Source organism: Orcinus orca, chromosome 1 (assembly GCF_937001465.1).
Source record: "Orcinus orca chromosome 1, mOrcOrc1.1, whole genome shotgun sequence".
Classification (NCBI taxonomy): Eukaryota; Metazoa; Chordata; class Mammalia; order Artiodactyla; family Delphinidae; genus Orcinus; species Orcinus orca.
In genome coordinates, this window is record NC_064559.1 from 210,483,209 (window position 1) to 210,505,303 (window position 22,095).

Here is a 22,095-nt window from a genome sequence, read left to right on the forward strand (position 1 = left end):
ATTGCTTAGGACATGATGTCAGAGCCAGGAGGCAGAGGTCGGCATTGCTGCTCTGTTTGGAGCCTGGGCCTGGTGAGTGAGGGACGCCCTTCTGGCAGGGTCTCCTCCGCGGGGGTCCTGGGAAGAATGTGGGGCAGGAATTGGGCCTCGTAAACTGGCCGGAAGCTGCAGCTCCCGCCCTGAGCAGCTCCTCTTCTGTGTGGTGAGCAGAGCGAAGGCTGGTTCAGCATCTGAGACCGTGCGCCATGCACTCGGGGCTGCAGGTTCCCCTGGGCCCTCGGGGCAGTTGTAGCCGTCTTCAAAAACCAAACCACTTTCTTGAAGCATCTGTGAGTTTGGGCACAATATATAATGCAGCACTATTCTTAGGAAATGTGATACTAAAGAATCATTTTTTTAAATTCTTGCCTGAATATATAGCCTTTCTCTTTGGGTGCCCATGGGGAGAGGAGGGGATGCTGTTTCCTCCCGAGGGGCCGTGGCCTCCTCTGCCCCCTGGTGGCTACTCGGGGCAGTGTCCCCAGAGCCCAGTGCCTTGCAAAGTGCCAGGTCTGCTCTGAACCCAGGTTATCTTTCAAAAATTACACGTCAGCCTATGGGAGATGTTTTTATATATTTGAACAAAAGTGTGTATTTTTAAAGTACCCTAGTTTTTTGAAAAAGGTTTTTTTTCAACAAAGATATTAAAATTGCCTTGTGCTGAACACACTAGCATTACCATGCTCACTCCTCAAAGGGCTGGTTTCAGGGCCCTGTTGTGATGGCAGTGGCAGTCTCTTTCTAATTAAGCTTCCCGAGTCCTTGTTCCCGTCCAGTCCTGAGGTGCTGGCGTCAGTGATGCGGATTCCTGTCACCGCAGTGGGGCGGGGACAGCTCACTGTCACATGAGGTTGTCGGCTCTGGGGAAGGGGCTGAGAGGTGCGGGGAGAAGGGGGCACCCAGAGCCCCACCCAGGAAACTGGGGCCAGGGAGGTGGGCGGGGCTCCATCTCGCCTTGCCCTGCTAGGTTTCAGCCCCACGTCTAGAAAGACCCTGGCCTACCTCGAGGTTGAACGGGTTTTGAGAGCCCTCCTTTTGCTGTACCAAGTCCCCAGTCCCTTATTCACAGGTCTGACATCCAGAAACCTCAGGCCTGGAGGGACGGAATGACGTCCGGTGCCCTGGAGCCTGAGCTGGGCTGAACCGAGCTCCTGAGTTTTGCAGAGGAACATGAACTTCAACTCGAAACAGCTGGAGGACTGTCTACAGGGACGTCCCGAAGACTTCCTAAAGTCGGACCCGGCCCCTGCTCTTAGGAGGCCTGAGGTGGCTGGGCCGCAGCCAGTCCCGTGAGCTTAGCTGGCGGCGCTCGGACAGAACCGGGTGTCGGTCCTCAGGCTGTCCTTGGACTCGAGTCCCCGCGAGGCACACGGCTCTGAGGCGCAGGGGAGGATGGTGCCTGGGGGTGCATCACACTCACCGAAAACACGGGACAAACCCAGATGGGGCGCCCGCTGGGTGTGTGTGTTGGGGTGTGTTTGTGTCATGTGTGCTCTCGTCTTTGTATCTGATTCAGTCATAAGTGTCAGTCATCGGAACATGTGCTTTATTATGTTACAAAACCAAAAATTCCCACCAAAACACAGCTAAAAAAATACCACATTTTCCCAAGGTTACATTCCCAAGAGAAGGTAATAATATTGTTGGGATAGATCCGTCAATACCGCCTGAAGAAGCATCGCCCGACGTTAACGACAGGGTGGGTGTTTTTTTAAACCTTAAAGCGTTAAAGCACTTTAACCGGTGAAACAGAAGCAGGTGTTTGTGTCTGCAAGGCTGGCATGTCCGAGGGGACAGCGACACCGCGTTCTTGGTCCCTGCATGTTGGGGACCAGGGCCACTGAAGAAGCCACCCAAACCTGGGCGGGGTGACCGCCCCCAGCAGCCGGGAGGAGCCGGTTGGGACCGGGCAGCTGTGCTCAGCCCAGCCGGCGTCCATGAGGCCCAGCCCAGCCCTCTCCCGGCCGCTTCCCTCCTGCCTCTTCACAGGTTTATCTTCTCGTGATCTTTGAGTTTCGTGCAGCCCGTCTTTGCTCCTGTCGCTCTGCGTGTTCCTGCAACCACGAGGAAGTCCCCACCGGCTCAGTTCTCACGGCCGCTCCACCATCAGCTCCGGGAGCAAAGGCCCAGGAGCCGCGGGGGCTCATCACGTGGGCCGAAGGGGCGGGGAGCCTGTGCTGGGCCCTCTGGGAGGATGCGTCTCCCCTCCCTCCGGGTTGGGGGTACGCCCGGCCCGTGCCTGCACGTCGCAGCCCCCGGACTTCGGGAGCACCCTGGGGCCCCCGTGGCCTCCCCACCAGCCGACAGGATGAGCCTGAGGGACAGTCCCGGGAGCCCCAGGCACTCAGCTGCTCCTCCGTCAGGTTCGTGGGCCCCAGGGGAGCTGGGGGAAGGGCCTGCAGCTCCCAACGGGGCACGACTCGGGGGCCCAGCGTGTGCCACTGGAGCAAGAGCCGGACACCACGGCAGCGGCTGTGACCCAGGGCTCAGAGCCAGCCCTCTGTGCTTCACTTTCCTCGTCGGGCGGCCTTGTGAGGGTGTCAAGAGGAAACGGGACGGCGCAACGGCCGGTCAGGCGCCGCCAGGGCGTGTGTCCGGGTTGCCGGGCGACCGCAGGCCCCCAGGAGCTGAGCCCGCCCCCCCTCCCCGGGGGCGGTTGGTCTGTTCCCTGTGGCTCTCAGGCCTGGCTGCAGGCGGGGCCTCCTGGGCGCTGAGGACACCCCCTTCCGCCCCCAAGGGGGTCCCCAGGGAGCGCATGGTGGGGGGAGGGGGTGCTACCCTGGACACAGGCACCTGCCTTCGCACAAACGCTTTTTTAAATAAGTAGAGCTGCTGCGCAGTGTTTACACTCGATGTCCAGGATGAAGCCCTGGTCTGGAGGCCTCCTGCCAGCAGGTCAGGGGCAGAGCTGGCCCTGGGGCTCCGTCCCCTGCTGGCTGGTCCCTGAGCCACTTAGTACAGCTGACACCCCTCTCTCTGCCCAGTGCCCGCCTCTGAAGAGCCTGGGAACCTAACAAGGGAACTGGAACTTGAACACCCAGTCTTGAGAGCTCGGCTTCTGAGCGGACCTGTGTGAGGTCCGCTGCTTCCTAACTTCCCCGGGCCGGGGGCTTGAGGGGGTGGTTATAGCAACAGGAAAACCCCCAAAGGGCGACTAGGGCTCCATCTGCACCGCCCCTTGGCCTGGGGGCCTCGGACAGGAGGGCCCAGACCGCAGGACTAACCTCAGGGACCCAGGCAGAGTGAGGGACAGAGAGATGCTACGAAAGCAGTAGGCAGCGTCTCAGCGCACACACTAGTCAGGAGTCCCTTCATCCCACCTGCCTGGAGCAAGGGGGGTTGCTTCATCCCCTCTCCCACCACCCTCTGTGGTCTTGTTTCCGGCCCTGAAGTTCTCTGGCTACAGCAGCTCAGAAGGCTTCTTGCAGATGGAAATGTCCCCACCAGCTAGGGTGCTGACGCTGTCCCCCCCCCCAGCCCGCTGACTCCTTGGGGTGTCCGGTAAAGGCCTGGACCCCCTCCACCTGCCTCAGTGCTGTCCCCACGAGGACAGGAGGGCCTCTCCCGCACAGAGCCGGCCTCCCAGGGAGCAGAGTGGGGCCCCGGCTGCAGGTGGTGGGCTCTGCCCTCCTATGCCTGCCTCCCGTCCCGCACGCGGAAGCAAGTGACCTACCCCTGCCTGGTGTGCACCCCGCCTGGTTTGCCCCTCGGCTTTCTTAGCCCATCTTGTTTACACAGGCCTGGGAAGACGGGCATCCTGCTAGGCTGACCCAACGTGAATGTTAAGAACAAAAGTTAATTAAAAAAAAGCCTCACCCACCATGTAGAAAAGGGCATCATTTTATCAAATATTGACACTTTCCAGTGGTCTGGGGAGCCTGCTGTCCGTGTCTATGCTAAGAGGGCCACTGGAGAGATGGGCTGCAGCCAGCGGCGTTGGCACGGGTGCTGGCTGGAGGCCGCCGACCAGGAGTTTCCTTGCCTCCCCGATTCCAGTGAAACTCTGGTTTTTGTTTGGGGCAGGAAGTGGGAGGTGGCTGCAGTAGGCTTTGCACCAGCGGTCAGGGGTGCAAGGGCAGACTGACCCTCAAGACCAGCAGAGGGACAGCCTCAGGCAGAGATGTAGTCTGGAACCTTGACCCGAAAACAGGAGTGTCTAGGTACAAGCACCGAGCCGTGTTGCTACCCTGAGCCAGAGACATCGGAAAATACTTTCTGGCAGTCGGTCAGCAGAGCCCCCAGGAAGGCAAGGCAGGGAGGGGGAGGCCCCCCGGACCCCTGGAGGATGGGTCCTGGGCGCGCATCTTCAGCGCAGCTCCGGGAGCCCCTCCTCAGGGGCATCCCCCTGCCCAAGTCCCTTTCCCGGCAGAGCCCAGAGGTCCTGCCTCCCAAGGCAGTTGGTGACAAAAAGGAAGCAGACATCCAGCACGGCTCCCGGGGCTCTCTGCTCTCTGGGTCGCTAGCACCGGGTCAGGGGGGCCCTGGATGTGCCGGCCCCACCTCAGTTGGCCTCGCTCTCCGTGAACTCCTCTTTGATGGACTGTTTGCGGGACTTGCAGTCCGGGAGGTCGAAGCCGAAGTCGGCCCACTCATCGGGCCCCGCACCCCCAGCCGGGCCCCCGCGGTTGGGGATGGTGATGGTGTGGCGCACGCGGAAGTGCACGGCCTCCATGACCCGCTGCCGCTGCAGCTCCCCCGAGCCCCCGATGGCGATGGTGGCCGCGTTGCTGCTGGAGCGGATCAGCTGCTGCGCGCCATAGTCGTGGCTCTGCTTCAGGTCCTGGAGGCCCCTCCAGATGGTCATTCGGTGCTGGTCCGGGATCTTCAGGGCCCCCAGGTCCTGCAAGCGTAGCGCACACGGCCGCCCCCGTCAGAGGGCTCAGCGGCAGACTCTGCCCTCTCCCCCTCCCGCCAGGGGCTCCGCCTGCCCCCGCACAGCCATCATGGGACCACCAGGAGGGAGGCGAGGAACCCACACCCCAAGGGCCACCTGTCCGGGCACTGGACGGTGCGGGGGAAGCAGATAGTGCGGTCGGAGGAGGGGCAGTGCTGGGCCTGCCCTGTGCCTGGTGGTCTGGCCGCACTGAATTCTGCCCCAGACAGGTGGCAGGAGAGCTAAGAAGTGACGTGTGGGGACGGGGGGCGGGGGGGGGGCGGGGGGGGCGGTGCTGAGGCCACTCCTGGGCCCTGAGCACAGTCAGAGTGACAGATGGAGCTCCCCTCTCCCCGCACGCCGGAACCTAGAGGGCGGGCGGGCCCCCCGCCCCCAGCAAGGGCAGAGCAGATTCTCAGGCTCCTGTCGCCCGCTCCCTCCCCACCCCGCCGGCCAGGCACAGCATCTGCTGGTGAGGCAGGGTTAATATGCACTGAGCTAGCCCAGTAGGGGTTAGCTGCCTGGAACAAGGGGGGTTGTTCCCTAGGGAGGGCGTTAGTGGACACACAACAAGGCAGCCCTCTGAGCCACTGGCCCCAGCTCCCTCTGGCAAACCCGCATCTCTGCCCTGTGGCCTTGGCTGGGCACGAGCCTGGACGGGCCTCTGACCCGGAGCCAGCTGCAGAGCAGGGGCTGCGGAGACTCCAGCCCGCTGAGCTGGAGCCCCCCAGGATCCGGCCGACAGCTGTGTCTCCCGGGCTCTGGCTACTAGTCATTACACTCAAGGCAACACCAGGCTACGAGTGCTCGTTGCTGGGACTCTTGTTTAACCTAAAGACAAGCCCTGGCTGTGAGGTCAGGGGTCAGGATGCCAAGGGTGGGGCACTTGTACCCCGCACATCCTGGACCAGACATTCAGTTGCTGTGCGTGCACGGCAAGCAGTTTGGGCCTCAGCTTCTCCCTGTGTAAATGGCACTGAACTGGACCAGCCCCAGGACCCTTCCGGCCTTCGCCTTCTGCACTTCTTCGTGCCTTGGAGACAGCCAGTCCCCCAAATCAAAGGCAGCCGGGTCACAGGAGACAAGACTCAAGTCCAAATGAGGGGCCCCGGCGAGTCCCGTCCAGCCGCATGGAGCTGGATGTCAGCACATAGATCGGGCTGCCGGTGGGAAGGTTTTCCAAATTCTCCAGCCCTCCCTTACACGGGGAGGACAGGACACAGAGGGACTGCCCCAGCAAGGGGAGAAAGCTCCCTGCCCCGCGGACAGGGCCCTGCGCTGGTCTGGGAGTGGGCTCCCTGCACCTGCCCTGCCGGGGCCGTTACCTCTATCGTTAGGTTCTGCAGGTGGTAAATGTTCTGTAACCCCTGGGAGGTGAAATACTCGATGCAGTTTGGACACCCCAAGCCTGTTAAAAAACTGCAGAGAGAATTGGGGAAATAAAGCAGCATTAACTTCTAAGAACCTGGCTGTGCGGCCCGTCTGGGTGGGAACTGGCCACCCCACAGGTCGCCCCTGGCCGCCGGTGGCCGCGGTGTCGGGGACGCGCTCACCGGGGCACAGCCTCCAGGAACCCCTGGCTTTTTTGCTCTCCCTCCGAGCACCTGCTGGATGCTCACTCCCGACATCCCTCTGCCCCTGTCTGTTCTCAAGACGGCAGAGCGTTAGAGCACAGGCTGCGAGGGGCAGCAGGCAGAGACCGCCCCCCGGCTGGGGGCCAGGCGACCAGGAGCCACCAGGGCTGAGGTTAGTGGGTGAGTGGCAGTGGCCGGCAGCGGCCCACGTACCTGACCAGGCTGGGGTCGGCGTGGTAGGGGGGTGGCGGGGTACAGTGGGACCCCGAGACCATGGACTGGGAGCTGGGGCCGCCGTTTATCTCACCGTTGGCTGGCAGGGCGTGGCCGTGGTTGTTGAGTATCCCGGGGCCTGGGTGGGAGGCAGGTGGGACGGTCAGAGGGGGCCGGGCCGGGCGTCCCAGGCTGTGCGGGGCAGGCTCGTAACGCTCGGCCCTCCCCAAGACCGGGAGTGGACAGACGAGACCGTCCGTGGCCGGGCCTCCTGTTCCTGGGCGGGAGCTGCTGGAGGGAGCAGCCGTCGAGAGCCCCGCGTGGCCCTGAGCTGGGGAGTCTGGAGCCCGGCCACCCGCTGGGCCTCCCCGCCCATCCCGGCCACGCTGCCCGCGCCACTCACCCATGGGCCCCAGGCTGGGCGCGGCCGCCGAGCCGTGCAGGGGAGGCTGGCTCACCAGCTGGTTGACGGAGGGCAGCTTGTTGACAGCCCCGTGCGCTTTGCTCACGGGCGAGAGGACGGGCCCGTAGGACGGAGGCTGCAGGTGGCCCCTGCTTGGAAGGGACAGCTGGGGTCTGTAAGAAGCACCTCCACATGTAAAGCCCCCCTGCTGCGGGGGCCTGGAGCCCCCGCCCTGTGCTGAGGTGTCAGAGCGCCCGCCTCCGCGCCCAGCCTCCCTGCCGGACGGTGGCCACACTTGGCCACGGGCCCGCTGGCAGGCAGGACCCGGGCGATGGGTGGGAGGGGGTGGGGCCCCTGGAACCGGCCCCGCTCTTGGTGGGTCGGCATCCCTCCCACCACCGCCCCTCGCCTTCACTCGGGAGATGTTTGGGCTGAGACGCCACAGTTCAGGGAAGGCCTCCCGGGGGATGAGACGCCAAGCGCGGCCTGGTGCTGCTGGCACCGTCCCTGCTGGGTCGCCCTGCCCCATCCTTCTCCCCAGGGCAGCTGGGCAGGACGGGCAGCCTGGGGGTGGGAGGGGCTGCACTCACGGCCTCTGCAGGAGCTGCTGCTGCTGCCGGTAGGACTCGACCAGCTGCTGGGGCACCAGCTCCATCAACTCCAGGCTCTCCTTGACCTTCATCAGGATTTCAAAGTTCTCCCGGCCCCGCACCTGAGCACGGAGAGGTGGACCCTCTGCCCAGGTGCGTGTGGGCACCGCCCAGCCCCAGCCCCCCCGCACGGCGAAGCGTCTCTCCTTTCTCGGGGCTCCCCAGTCCCCCACGGGCCGGGAGTCCCCCAACCCTACTCTCCTCTCCCAGGAAGCAGGTCTGGGGGAGTCTGGTGGGTGGGTCTCCTGTCTGCACAAACCATGCCCACCCCTTCCTACCCTTGGGACTTTGCCTCGCTGCCCACCTTCCCCTTTCCACAGCTCAGCACACTTGGGGTGCTGGACAAATACGGGGCTTTTAGAACAAGGAACTCATTCCTTCTTTTTTTTGGAACTCATTCTTGAAAGACTCAAAAAATGATAAGCTCACGTCACGGATACCAGTCCTAGCAGAGCAGGTGGGGTTTTATCCGAGCTGGAATGGCCGCATCACGCCACAGGCTGTAAACTCACTTTGGTGATGTGGCTGGGGCCTGCCAGGCTGTGGGAGCGTGGGATTCCTGGCACGTGCCCTACCCAGCGGTGGGGAGACCTGCACTGCCCCACACGCTGTACCATTGTATCTACAGCGACACTCCTGCGCTGGGAGCTGCGTCAGGCCAGCTCTCCCTCTCTGAGAGCTGGTTCTCCCTTCTAGGCCCTGCAGCCTGCAGAGCTCGGGGTCTCAGGTCTCGGATGTGCCAGGCTGCACCTGCCACCCTGGGGGCCCCAGGACCCCCCCCACTCCCCGCTGCCCCAGCCTGGGGGCCGCAGACGCGGCGCGCTCACGTGGATGTAGTAGGTTTCCTCGTCCCCGTGCCGCTTCTTCTTCCCGTTGGTGCTCAGGGGAGGGAGAGCAGGGGGGCTCTGCTTGAAGGCTGGCAGGGGGGGCGGGGTGGGGCAGCTTCGTGAGCAGGCAGGGAGGAGGGGCCACGCGCAGGTTAGCCAAGCCGACCCCGCCCCCCAGCGTGAGCCGACCTTCCCAAGGTGCCCCTTGTGGACAGGCCCAGAGACCGGTCACCCACTCGGATGAGCAAACCCGGGCGGCCACCCACACTGGACAGAGGGCACCGGGGGCGGCCACGCAGGCGGGGCTGGCTCTGTCCCCGGGACACAGGCTCGTGCGTTTCCCCCGAGCCCCGAGACAGGTCCAGCTGCGTCCTAGGGTGGCCTGGCTCTGACGTTCCAGGGTGGCCCTCCAGCCCCGCACCCCCGGCCCGGCCCTGCTCACCGCGCTTGCTGGCAGCCCCGCTCCTGGCAGCGCTCTCGTTCAGGGCCTGCTGTTCGCGGAAGTGGTCTTCATCCGCCTTGCGGTCTCGGCCAGGACAGGCACAGATGCGGCCCTCGAAGGACCGGCGGCCCAGCACCTGTCCGCTGTCCAGGGGCACAGCCGGGACCGTGAGCCTTGGGGCCCACCGTCCCCACCCACCTCGGACCCCACAGGACCGGCCTTGATGGGCCGAGGGCTCAGGGCTGAGTGCCCAGCTGCTCTGGGACGCCAGGTGCCCTGCGTCCCTCCCGAGGCAGCTCCTGCCCCAGCAGCCCTTCCCAGCACGTGGCCTGCAGGGCCTGCACCTCCCCTTACTCATGGCCTCCCTGTCTCTCCAGCAAGCGCCCCAGAAGCACGGGCCCAAGTCCCTGCCCCGATGCCCCCCCCCGATCCCCGCGTCCGGCAGACTCACTCCCGCGTCTCCAGGGTAATGATGATGAGGATGGGCCGCCGGTTCATTCCCCCGACACAGCTGCTGTTGCACATGAAGTTGTACAGGATGGTGGTGAACTCTGTCCCCACCTGCCGCAGGAGGGTCAGGGAGAAGCTGTGCTGTCAGCACGTGGGCCCCAGTCCACAGGGCTGGGGGCTCCTGGGCTTCCAGGCACCTGCCCCTCGCATCTCTGGGTAGGCAAGGGGGAGCTGGACCCTGTCCTGTGGTCCTCTGCTGTCTATCCACCCATCCACCATCCATCCCCCACCCACCCATCCACCTACCTAGCCAGCCAGCCACACAGTAAGTACACTGAGTACCGTGTGCTGTGCTGGCTCTGGAACCAAGAGAGCCTTGGTCTGGCTGCTCCAACCACCTCCCCGGCACAGGCTGGGGGTTGGCGCCGGAGGCTGAGTGTGGGCAGGCACATGCACAGGCCTCTGTGGGCACAGCTGTGTGCTTTGCAAACTGTGGGCTCTTCTGGGCAGTGGGGTGCATGGCACAGCTCTGGCAGAGGGAGGGACCAGAGCCGTCCGAGTGGGCTCCCAGCACACACACTTGTTCCAGGGAGTTTGTGGAGACAGTGAGATGTGAACCCGGGACCCTTGACCAGTGGGCATCCCAGTACCACAAAATGGGCAGTTCTCACGGTCTCTCTGGGTCAGGATGATGGCTTAGGAAACCTGGCCTTTCACAAAACTGCTGGCACGTGGCAGCCACCAGGGGGCGGGAGAGACCTGCTTTCCTGGTCCTGGAGGTGCCAGTGAGGCTCCGGGGAGGGAAGGCAGGGTGGTAAGCCCTCCCCGGGCCCCGCCAATGTAAGGGCTGTTCCTAGGGAACCACAGGGGGTCCTGAGGGACCAGGTACAGCGATGGGGTCTGGAAGGGGGGTGCCTGGAGAACGGGGTACAATTCTGGGCAGGGGGCAAGGGCGTCTCAGACCCAGACAGAGGAAAGGTGAGGGCTCGCCGTCACCCGCCCACCCTGGGAAGCATGGCCCACAAGGCGCACTGCTGGGACTCGGTCTCCACCTGCCATCCTGGCAGCCCCACCCCACCGTCACTGGTTGGTGCCACCCCGACTTCTCTCCACCCCAGCTTTTTACCCCAGTCCGGCTCGCACATGAGCCCCAGAACCTTCTGCTGCCTTCAGGTCAAAGTCAGACCCCCGGGGTCTCTCCGCCCCCGCCCACCTCTTGCAACAATCCCCCACAGCCTCCCCCACACCTCCGGGCCCTGCAGTGCTGTGCCCCCGACCGCAGGTCTCTCCTCTCCCCGCGGCCCCCCAGCTCTACCCGGGCTAACTCCTCTTGACCTCAGCCCCTCCATCCCCCAGAGCCCAGGCCGGGCCGTAGGAAACAGACAGGCAGGAAGAGGGGATGCAGGGCCAGGCTGAGGCCCAAGGGTCAGCAGGCCCACCCCCTACTGTAAAGCAAGGGATGTGGATGCCTAGAGAGGGCCGGAGGGGACCCCCCCAGCCCCGCCCACAGCTAGGCAGAGTAGGTGGTCAGAGCCCCACCCACAGGCAAGGGAGGGATGGACATGAGGTTGGGGGAGGATCTGCACAGCTCGGGGACACTTGGGAAGTGACCCGAGGGGTCTCTGCCCCGAAGTCCTGCCCCCTACCTGCGGGGGCTCGTAGGGCACCATGACGCTCTGCCTGCCGGTGACGGGGTCGTCCACGTACTGCGAAAGGTTGTTGCCCTCCACGCGGATGAGGTGGCTGGCGGGGGCAGACTGTCCTGCCGAGAGGGGACGCCGCTTCAGAGGTGCCAGCCGGGGTCTGCGCCCCTGTGCCGGGCGCATCGCAGGGGACTCGGGCCTCCCAGTGGGACTCAGACCCGCCGGCAGCCCTCATGCACCCGGGGCACTTGGCCCAGCAGCCCTGCTCCCCGCTCACCTGCGGGCACCGGCACCCAAGGCCCCAAGCAGAGCTGGCAGGACACGGAACTGGGGAGGGGATGCTGAGCCCACCTGTCAGCCCCTCGCATCGGACCTGCCGCCGCCAGGAAGGAGGCCCCGGCCAGCCCTCTCCTTCCTGGCTGGGGCGCTGGCTGCTGAGTGCAGGAGTGGGTGGGGCAGGGACACTCACCTTCGTTGAAGTCCCGCCCGAGCTCGTGGTTGGGGCAGCGCTTCACGACCTCGGTCACGTGCTCCGCCTTCTTGTAGATGGGCATGGCGCGGATGACAGTGCCCGGAGGCGGCGGGGTGGACACCTTGATCTGGATGGGGCACGTCTTGGCGATTTGGCAGTAAAGCTTCTTTAGCAGAGGAGAATACTGCAGGGGGTGGGGACCGGGGTGAGGCTGGCCGTCCCAACTCCACACCCTCGCCTGCTGTGTCCCCCACCAGGAGTCCCGGCCACTGCATGCCTGACCCTCAGCTGAACACCTCTGGGCTTCCTTCCCTCAAAGAGCCTCTCCCCGGCACCCACCCATCAGTGTCTGGCTGGTGTGGGCTCAGCGAGAGCAGCTGCTCTGAGTGCCCCGTGCAGCCAGGCTGAGACGCTTATCCACCTGGATCTCATGGGTTGGAGAAGTAGGTACCATTAGGTCCATTCTATGGATGAGGACAGTAAAGGCCAGGATGGTGAGAAGGAGCTGCTGGAGAGCAGGGCTGGGACGGGGGCGGGGAGCCAGGTCCAGTGCACCAAGCCTGCGAACCTTAAGCCCCCGGACTGCAGTGGTTTGAAGGGGGGAGGGTACAGCCTCACGTCTGGGGTTTTAAAAGCCTCGAGTTAGGTTTTCTGCCCTCTGTACAGAGGAAACGTGCACAGGGACTCCCTGGACCATCCTCTGAGGGGCCAGCCCTTTGGCTTACTTCTGGCCACTGCGGGTGGCGGTCTTTGACCTTGAAGCCCCAGGACCCCCAGCCCAAGACCTTGACCCGGGGAGGATCAGATGACTCCCGGGCCACCTGAAGGGGCCTCCAGGGCGAGCGCCCAGAGGTCCAGGTGGCCCACCCGAGGACCCAGGCCGGCTCTCACGAGTTCAAAGTGCCCCTTGATGGAAGGGTCCCTTGGAAACAGGGGTGCCCACTCGTTTCCAAGCTGGCTGGGGGGATCCATCAGGGCTCCTCATGGCCCCATCCCCCAGGGACAGTGGGGAACATCAGGGTCTCAGAGTCCCAGGATGCTTCCTGTCACGCCACAGCCCTGGGCCCCCCACAAGCCCCCGGGGACTCAGAGTTACTCCAGCCACAGGGTCCTGGAGAGCCCCCCATCGCATCCCACCATGGTTGTCAGGGAAATTGAGGCTGGAGACAAGGTTGCTGCAGACCAGAGGACGAGCAGGTCTGATCCCACCTTTGCCGAGGAAGCTGGGGCCTGACACCCTGACCCTCTGGCCACCAAGGGACACACTGGACCCTCAGAGCCTCGGAGCCCTTGGCCCTGAGCAGTGCAAGATGTCCTTCCTCTGATGAGCTGCAACCCAGCTGGAAATGCTGACCTGGGATGGGGTCTGAGGGGGTTCGGGGACAAGCCCAAGCTGGGGTCTCCCTAGTGGTGTCCTGGGGGATTGGGACCCTGTCTAACTCCCTCAGCGGTGACTTCAGGGCGAGCCCCCTTAGGCCCCTATCATGGTAGGGAATTGGATGCCCACAGGGCTTGTCGCCTCCCGGGTACCCCATCCACCTGTGCCTGCGACCCTGCTTCGGCAGGAAGGGACACCCCCCATGGGTGTAGGTGGGCCCTCAGTGGGCTTGGGGCCACACGGGGGGGCAGTCCTGCTTCCCAGGGAGGTGACCGCTGACCTCCTGGGTCCCCACCAGTATAGATGCTGCCCCTTCACTCCCCGAAGCACCAGTCTGGGAGATAAGCTGAGCTTGTCCTGAGCTGAGTCCTGTCCTGAGGGCCATGCCCAGGGCAGCAGCAGCCCAGCCCAGAGCAAACACCAGTTGCCAGTTTAGTGCCCAGCTCTCTCGTCCACCACGTGTGAGGCTTCGGGACCCGTCCCTGACCTGAGACAAGTGTGCAGTTAGTTTCCAGAGGAAACTGCCTGGTGAGTGGCATGGAGGAGCTCCAGGGGCCTACTTGGGGGACTTCCTGGAAGCGGAGGGCCCCCCAGGGAATGGCGGGCCTCAGCTGGACTCCAGGGACCTGAACACAAGCAGCGTGGAGGGAGAGGCTGGGATCCCGAGAGCCGTCCACTCGGCAAGCCTTTGTTGAGCGCCTCGTGTTTGCCAGCCCCTCAGCTCACCAAGGAAAGTGGACAGAGCCCCCCAGCCCCCAGAAGAAACTAGACTCATAGGAGGCTCACGCCTGAATGCCACGCGGCCTCACCGGGGCCTCCTGCAGCGTTGGTGGATTCCAAAGGGTGCTTCTTCCCCTGCAGGTGTCCCACCTGCCTGCAGGGGGTCCAGCGAATGAGGTGACCAGGGCTGGGGGGGGGGGCGTGTTGAGGACCCACAGAGAGCTGCCTGGGCTGGGGGGTGGTCAGCAAGGGGAGAGACGTCGGAGGCCTGGCCACTGTGTTGCAGTTTTGGCTCTGGGTTTGATAGCTGGGATGCCTGAAACCACTGGACACCTCCCCGCGTCTTGATCGCTGGCCTGTGATGTGCCGCTACATGTAACACCCCTGAACCTTGCCCACTGTGGAAGCGCCCGCACGTGTTCCTGTGCTTCCTCATCTCCAGGTGAGGTGGCTCCTGGCCTCCGGTGTGAGCAGGGGCAGTGGGTTCAAGTCCAAGGCTGTGGTTAGGGACGGATGGAGCCGAACGGGCCCCCAAGGGCATGCTGGCCCCGCAGTCCCCTCTCCAACGTCGACCAACCACCGCAGGCAGCCCCAAGGAGGGAATGGATGGAGCCAGGCTCCAGGCGCAGCCTTGGGAGGCGCAAAGCTGCAGCCCCCTCCCCAGGCTCCCTGATCGCCGCCACGTGGCTTCAGAGCCCCCGCCCCCACCAGCGCAGCCTTTCCCTCTGGCCTGCCTGCCCCAGACCCACTGGCCACCTCCTCCGGAGCTGTGCACGCCCCGCCCCTGGGAGGAGCTGCTGGGAGCTGTCCCTGGTACCGAGGGCAGCGGCCGCCTGACCGCCCCTCCGAAAGCCGAAAGCCGAAAGCCGAAAGCCGGCTCGGCTGGGAGCGCAGAGCTGCCTGGGGTGCCTCACCCCGGCTGGCTGGCGATGAGCGTGGACAGAGGAGGCCCCTCCCTCTGCGCCCCGGCAAGGCCCCCGACGGCCTTGGGTGGCCCGCTCCCCTAGTAGTGTCCCCAGCCCAGTACTGCCCTCAGCTGGCTGTTCACGCTGCCCTTGGGCACACACCCGGTCAGGCCCCAGCCCCCCAGCAGGGGCTGGACCCACGGACGCCCAGCCTGGCCCAAGTCGGGCAGCGTCAGGGAGGGGTGCCTGAGGCCTCCCCACCCTGGTAGCATCAGGTGGTGACACCTGCGGCCGCTGGGCAGGAAGGAAGCCTGGGAGGGGGAGGGGGTAGGCCTGGATAGCCAAACCTGGGGTTGGGGGCAGGGTGGGACCTGGAGGGAATGAAGGAGCCCCCCACCCCCTCCCCTAGATCCTTCCTCTCCTCCCAGAGCTCCGGGGCCTCAGGCCGCCCCGGGCACGGGGCAGGGAGGAGGAGGGTGCCTGGGTCCTCATCTGTTTTGTAAAAAAGGTCACGCGGCGATGCTTCTTCTCGCCCTCCCTCCCTCCTGCCTCTCCTTCCCTAGAACCGCTAGATGGATGTGTTTCAACAGATTCCGAGCTGATAAAATCTTATTTATCTTCGGCGGTTGACACAGAGCCGTCAGGACTTGCCTGTTCGGGGATGCGTGAGTTCCTTCGTGTTTGCAGGAAATGGTTTGCCCAGACGCTGGTGTGTGCCCATCCTGCCTCCACCCGGTTCCTCTCCTCCGATCCACCCCACCCCCCCAGTCCACGATAGGCCCGGCCCAGCCTGGCTGGGAGCCTCGGGCCTGGCAGGGCTGGTGCAGGGGGTGGTGGGCAGAGGGTGGCGGGCGCGGCGTGGTGGCTGTTAATTTCCTCGCGCCTGCTCCCCTGCAGCTGGGTGCCCGGCACGGGCAGGTCTGGGCAGAAGGAGAGTGGAGAGGTGATAATAACTTGTCTGTCATTTTCCAGGGACGTGTAGCATCTTGCAAACCGCAAATACCGTTAACCAGCTCGGGTGAATCTGTTACGACAGATTCTGGACGACGGGGCCTGCGGTGGGGCTTTATTTTACTGATTTTTTCATGGACCACTTTTATCTGCTATCCGCGCGTGCGTGTGTGTGTGTGTGTGTGTGTGTGTGCGTGTGCACGCGCTCACACCCACATTTCTCTCCTCTCTTGGGTTACGGACCCTTTGAGGACCTCCCCAAGGCCGCAGACCCTCACTCACCGTAGAAAAGCCCTTGTGTCTTCACTCAGCAGAGAGTGGCCAGGAGCATGGGGGGCTCTGACAGGTGTCAGGGAGGTGACCGGCCTGGGGGGTGACCATCACCCCAGCCTGCTTCAGAGCACCCACGCTCAGAAGGCAGTGAGGGTCCACACACAGGGAAACCCACGGCCAGCAGCCCACCCTGGCTGCGGGCCTGGTGGTTGGAGGCTCCGGGGGCCCCCTGGCTCCAGAGGGGGGCCACAGCCGGTGCCTGGCCAGCAGATAAAGGAGGCTGCTCCGGCCCCCCCCCTTTTCTGTCAAGATGCCGTGGGATGAGTCTCAGTCCCGACTCCAAAGGGCCTTGTCGATCCACTGGCCCCCCCGTGAGCAGTGTGGGAGGGGGTCTTGCACACAGGGGGTCCCACTGTTATCACTCACACTCTGGCCCCAGCCGGAAGCTCCTTCCCAGGGCCTGGCCCTTCCTTTCGCTTCAGTGACACCCTCACGGGCAGGGTGAGGTGAGCCTGGGCCTTCATCTGGTCCTTGTTCCGTAACCCAGGCCCAACATCTGGCCACCCCCAGACCCTGAGGAGGGGGTGAGCAGTACATGTTCTGAGCCCTCGGGACAGGCCGGGCTTGCAGGGAGCCCCAGAACTCCCGCCAACGGCCACCCCTCCCGCTCCCAGGGCACAAAGAGCGTCGACAGCCCAAGCGGCACACTCGGCGTCAGCCAGGTCCAGACGTGGCCCCTGTGCCCGGCGTCCCTGCGGCAGGCGGCATCCCCCCGCTGGCCCCTGTGCCCGGCGTCCCTGTGGCAGGGGGCATCCCCCCGCTGGCCTCTGCCTGGCGTCCCTGCTGCAGGCGGCATCCCCCCGCTGGCCTCACAGAGAGAGCCTCAGCCAGGTCCAGACATGGCCCCTGTGCCCAGCGTCCCTGCGGCAGGGGGCGTCCCCCCGCTGGCCTGGCGTCCCTGCGGCAGGGGGCATCCCCCGCTGGCCTCACAGAGACAGCAGTCTGGCAAGAACCCAGCCAGCAGGGCTGTGGGCTGGGCCTCAGAACTGCCCGGCACGGGGCGGCGTGGGGAGGCTGCCCACCAGCCCAGCTCTGCCCAGCCCCGGGAAGGCCCCCTTGACGGCCAGGGGAAGGAGGTCCCCACTACGCTCACCCCATCCCACTTGCAGCCGTTTGAGCCGGCCTGGCCTTGTGAGCATGGTGACTGCAAGGGTCAGTGGGCACCTTCCGCTCACGGGACAGTCCAGGAGCCTCTGCCTTTGGGCCCACCATGCTGGACATGACCACTGTCCAGGGTGGGCAATTCCTTCCCCCAGCGCCCTGCAGCTTCCAGATGGCCTGGGGCTGGACCAGCAGCAGGAGGCAGGGGGGATGGCGGGAGGGGAGGTCAGGCTGTGGCCGCAGCTGTAGCAGATACTCAAGGTGGCCCCTCTGGAGGGCCATCGTGTCAGCCCCGACGGGAGCCCTGAGGATGGGCCCTCCTGTCTCTGACCTTCCTGCCACGGCAGCTGCAGGTAAGTCCCCAGTTCAGGACCACAGGCAAAGCCACGCCCTCCAGCCAGGAAGCAGTGAGTGCCTCTCTTCACTAAATCAACTCCACTCCCGGCCAGCAGGAGAGGAGCCCCCGGGGACCTGCACGCCCTGGACACGAGGGGTGGTCACTTTTCAGCGTTTAGTACAGTTGGCTGCCATCGAGGTTTTCACTGGAACCTGTAAGTATCCGGCGAAGCATCTGGGGCAGGGAGCGCTGTGGCTTCTACACATCTGACCCCACAGCACATGGCGGCTCCCATCACATCAGCACCACATGGCGGCTCCCATCACATCAGCACCACATGGCGTCTCCCATCACATCAGCACCACCTGGTGCATCCTCTCCGAGGCCCTGGAGGCACCGGCTGCCCCCTCACGACACGGGGACCCACGAAGGAAGGGGGCGCCTCGCCCTGGGCAGGTCTGCGATCCTGGGGGAGCCTGCCTCCAGGCCACTGCGTGTTTCCCCCAACAGCCTCTGACTGTCCACTTCACTGAACCCTGGGCACCTCTCACGGGGACCTTCCTGCCCTAGAATGAGCTGCAGCACACTCACAGCCCCGATCGTGGCGGGTGGGATTTCAGGGCCTGGGATCCATGAGCTTGAGCTTGGCTTCCAAGGTTGGGATCTGAGAAAACCCCAAAGCAGATTTCCCTGGCAACCAACCACAGGGACGCACCCAGCTCGGAAGCCAAGCTCCAACCCGCTCCCCCAGGGCCAAGGTCCAGGGCACTCAGGACCCCCTGGCTGCAGCAGTGGCTCTAGGAGAAGCTGGGGCGAGAGCTCCCCTTCGGGCCTCATTTTCCCAGCTAGAGAGGGGGCTAAGGGCACCGGAGGGTGGGGCGGGAACAGGGGCCAGGTTCAGGTGCGAGAAGAGGGGGGGGGTCCCAGGTCCTCCCGGCCTGTTGCTACGTTTACCTCTGAGCCTGGTCAGCCCTGGAGCATTGTAATGATAAAGTGTTCTTTATAATAGAGGAATACGTATAAAGGAATTTTCATCAGTCAGTTAAAATAAGGCTGCGAAGGCAAACTGGGCAGACTCTCCCCGCCCAGTGGCAGCTGTCACTCACTCACTGACACACAGTAGTCGCAGGCTTGCTGGGCCAGCTGATCCCCACCAGGGCAGGCCCTGGACCTCTTAGGGGTCAGCCCCCCTCACCACTGGTCCACTGGGTCCTGGGGGGGGTCCCTGGACCCACCCCTCAGAGTCGAGAGGAGGCTGCTCCTTTGACGTGCTCCACAGAGGGGCACAGGCTGTGCCCCCCACAAGCTGCGTGATGAAAGCCAGGGGTCAGGTTGCCGGGGCTCAGAGCCCCGCTCCACCCTTTGCTGACGGGCGACCTTGAGCAGGCCCTCCCGAGCCTGTTTCCTTATCCGTAAATTGAGGACACGAGAGCCCACAACACGTACCGGGGTCTCGGGCGGGGCTACCCACGAGGGGCCCTGCAAGGGTTCTGTCTGCGCACCAGCCAGACACCCTAGGATCCACAGAGCTGCGTCCAATTTGGAAACAAGCCCCAGACAAGAGAGGACTCTTGGTAAAACGTCTATCGCGTCATGCCCTGCCCACAGCCCCGCACCTGGGAGCTGGAGCCCTGTCCCTGGGCCTCCCCGCGCCTCCCCTGCAAGAACCTCAGAGCTGGGGGGGGGGCTGCCCTGGGACCCCTTGGCGGCAGGGACTCGGGGCCCCTTTCAGGGCCCCCCGGGCTGAGTTCTGTAACCTCCAGGCGCAGGGCTCCCCTGCTGCTTGAGGGGACCCCCACCTCCGGCCGTGAGCCGGGGCATTGACCCCCCAGGACCAGCCGCAGGGAGCGCACCCCCCGCGGAGCTCCGCACAGGGCAAGCGTTTGCTGAAGATTCTCCCCAGTTTCGCCTGAATACTCGGTGGTTCACCTCTACAATGAACACTGTTACGACTCTTCCCTCAGCTTCAAATACATATAATTGCTTCTGGTGCCAGTAAAAGGTATTAATTCCACTCATGCATTCCATAAACTTTTAGGATAACGCAATTGATACCACGATCATGTTGGGACACCTCCACTATTATTCTCCTACTTGCAAACCTCCGAGGGGCTGGAAAGTTTTCTCCCGAATCCATTAGCATTGACTCAGCCACATTCTACCCAGGAAGCCCTCGTAGAGCCTTTGCGTTTCCCAGGCCCCCTCCCACGTGTTTCTGGGGCAGGGGTGGGACGGGAGGGCATTCACATCACATGGGCCAGCTCGCCCCCAGGACAGACGGATGGACACACACCCCGTCGGATGCGGGGGCAGCTGGAGGTCACTCAGAGGGCTGTGTTCAGGCTTGGGGGCTGGCTGGAGGCCCCCAGGGACAAGCTGTGTGCCCTCGCACCCGTGCGCACCCGTGCGTACCCGCGCCATCTCGCCTCATGGCAGCCTTCCCTGAGGGCCATCAGCAGTGCCCACAGATGCCCAGCTGGGCCAGGGCTCCAACCACACCGCGCCTGCCTGCTGACCTTGGAGCCCCTCCCCAAACCTCCAGAACATCAAGGACAGCCCCTTCCCTGGAGAGGCTCAGGCTGGGAGCAGGCCCCACACTGCCAACCCACAGGGGCCCCGGGGATGGGAGTGGCCATCAGGGCCCAGAGGCCAACCTGCCATGTCCCGGGGAGGGTGTGCAACAGGACCCAGGCACCCGGCACTGCCATCCCTGTCCGGGCTCCACCCGTCCACCGGCCCAAAGAACATCAGTGCCCGGGGTCCCGGGCCCTTGCTCACAGCTGTGATCTCTCACGGCGTCTGTCTCTCTCCAAAGCCCAGACGGCCCCAAAAGAACAAGCCTCGGCCAGGACGCTCGGAAACAGCGACCGCTGGCGGGGCGTTACCGAACCCCTGTGACACCGCGACCCCGCCGGCCACAGTGCCATCTCATCCCGCCCCCGCTCCTGGCTACAGGTCCCTCCTCCGGCAGCTCAGTTACCTGCTACCCGCCTCCTCCTGACTCCTGTGGGAGGGGAGGGGCTGTCAGAACCCTGGGCAGCGACCAGGAGGGGCCTGTGGGCCTGTGTGCGCAAGTACACGTGTACAGTGTCTGCGTGTGTGCATGTCTGCACATGTGTCTGCACGTCTGCCTGTGTGTGCATGTCTGCACATGTGTTCGTGTTTGTGCATGCATGTACGAGTGTTGCGTGCACGCATACGTGCACACACGCCTGTGAGCTGAGGGCTCCGGGCCCCTCTGCCCCCAAAGAATGCAGGCGTGAGAGCTGAAGTCAAGGGACACAGGTCAAAGCAGATGAAGCGCCCGGCGCTGGGGGGACTCCCAGGAGGCCTTGGCCGAGCAGAAGCCAAAGACCCATAAACAGCTGTGGCCACGTGGGGGCCGCTGAGAGTGTGTTTCCCGAGCAGGAAGAGGAGAGAAGGCAGCAGTCAGTTTGGAACTGCACTTGAGAAAAATACAAATTATCTATCAGTTACCAGCCGGCTGGCGTAGCGGGGCCGCGCACGGCACGGCGCGGAGGCCCGGAGGGCAAGCCCGGGCGGCAAGTCTGGGCAGCGCCCGCACAGCCAGGCCCCCAGAGCTGCAAGCAGGCGGGATGCCCAGGGGTCCCCGTGAGCCGGCCGCCTGTCCCCCACCCCGCCCGGGCAAGGCAGGGAGCCTGCAGGGGTGGGGTCTGCCCCCAGAGCCGAGGCGCCACGAATCTCATTACGGATGTTTGTCCCACCTCCACCCCCGCATGGAGAAGGGCTGGGGAGGGCGTCTGGGCACAGGCAGCTGCACCCTCCTCCTCAGCTCCGCTCCGCGAGCCCTCAGCGGGGGTGCAGGTGGAGGTGCCCAGGCTGGGAGGGAGGTGTCCACTGCTCGGGCACCGGGGGAAGCAAGGCTGGGGCTTGGAGACACAGCTGCTCAGACAAATGAGCCTTCCCCTGCCCTCTGGTGCAGCCGCTGGGCTGCCTCTGTCCTGGACAACAGGCCACCCCACGGGGCCACTTAGGGCCAGCACAACTGTGACCAAGCCATGAGCCCCTCCAGCCCTGAGGCCACACACCTGGCAGGGGGTGGTGGAGGCAACCAGGAGGGGGCAGCTCCCGTCCCTCCCTGAGGACCAGCTCAGACCATCCCAGGTGCTCAAAGCCCCCCAGATGCTACAGACCCCATCAGCATCCTCAAACAATGGACAGGAAGGGAGCCAGGACCCCTCCCCTGCCCAAGCTGCCTACCAGGACTCCTACGGGGCCAGCAACTCAGGCCCTGATGACAGAACGTCAGTGAAGGAGGGACCGGGACCCTCCCCCTTAGAAGGGAGAGAAAGGGCTTAGGGAGCAAAAGTCAGAATGTGGAATAGGGGCAGTAGTGAGCCTCCTGTCACTAGAGACGTGCAAGTGTAGGGATGCCTCGAGGGCCAGACCTCAAAGCAGGGGTGTGGGGAGCAGGACCCCACAGGCAATAAAGAAGCTCCTGCAGGTGCAGCTTTGGCTAAACAACCTTGTCCAGGAGGACCAGGCTCCATGGCAGCCCACCCCCACCCCCATCATCCAAGGAAATAATGAAGATGCCGGCGCCGACTGCGCTAAGCCCATCCCGGTTAAGCCTTATCACCTCCACCAATGGAGATGGAGTGAAGATTCCCAGATGAGGACATCTGGGCACTGACGGGAGCAGATGCCCCTCTCGGCCACTGGAAGCCCTGGAGTCAGTCTGAGCCTTGACTCAGCAATGGGTCGGCAGCTGTGGGAGCCCATGGCTCAGGCAAGAACCAGAGGTAGCTGCAGGGGGCCGTCCA

At 64.3% G+C, this 22,095-nt stretch overlaps 1 protein-coding gene across 5 annotated transcripts in view; it reads right to left on the minus strand.

Annotated features, from left to right (window-relative positions):
• Nucleotides 1-22,095, minus strand: part of TP73 (tumor protein p73) — a 680,368-nt gene that overhangs the window by 623,766 nt on the left and 34,507 nt on the right. Inside the window, exons 4-13 of one of the 5 annotated variants that reach the window (XM_004272313.4) lie at nucleotides 11,584-11,770; nucleotides 11,118-11,233; nucleotides 9,473-9,582; nucleotides 9,022-9,164; nucleotides 8,580-8,668; nucleotides 7,693-7,814; nucleotides 7,103-7,251; nucleotides 6,700-6,838; nucleotides 6,238-6,331; nucleotides 3,864-4,879 (exon numbers count right to left, since the gene is read on the minus strand). In XM_004272313.4, the coding sequence (XP_004272361.1) occupies nucleotides 4,541-4,879; nucleotides 6,238-6,331; nucleotides 6,700-6,838; nucleotides 7,103-7,251; nucleotides 7,693-7,814; nucleotides 8,580-8,668; nucleotides 9,022-9,164; nucleotides 9,473-9,582; nucleotides 11,118-11,233; nucleotides 11,584-11,770 (1,488 nt within the window). In that variant the 3' untranslated portion in view covers nucleotides 3,864-4,540. Of the gene's footprint in view, nucleotides 1-3,863; nucleotides 4,880-5,899; nucleotides 6,332-6,699; nucleotides 6,839-7,102; nucleotides 7,276-7,688; nucleotides 7,815-8,579; nucleotides 8,669-9,021; nucleotides 9,165-9,472; nucleotides 9,583-11,117; nucleotides 11,234-11,583; nucleotides 11,771-22,095 lie in introns of those variants that run through there. The other 4 variants (XM_033432740.2, XR_007475623.1, XM_033432744.2 and 1 more) reach the window with 4 other exon arrangements.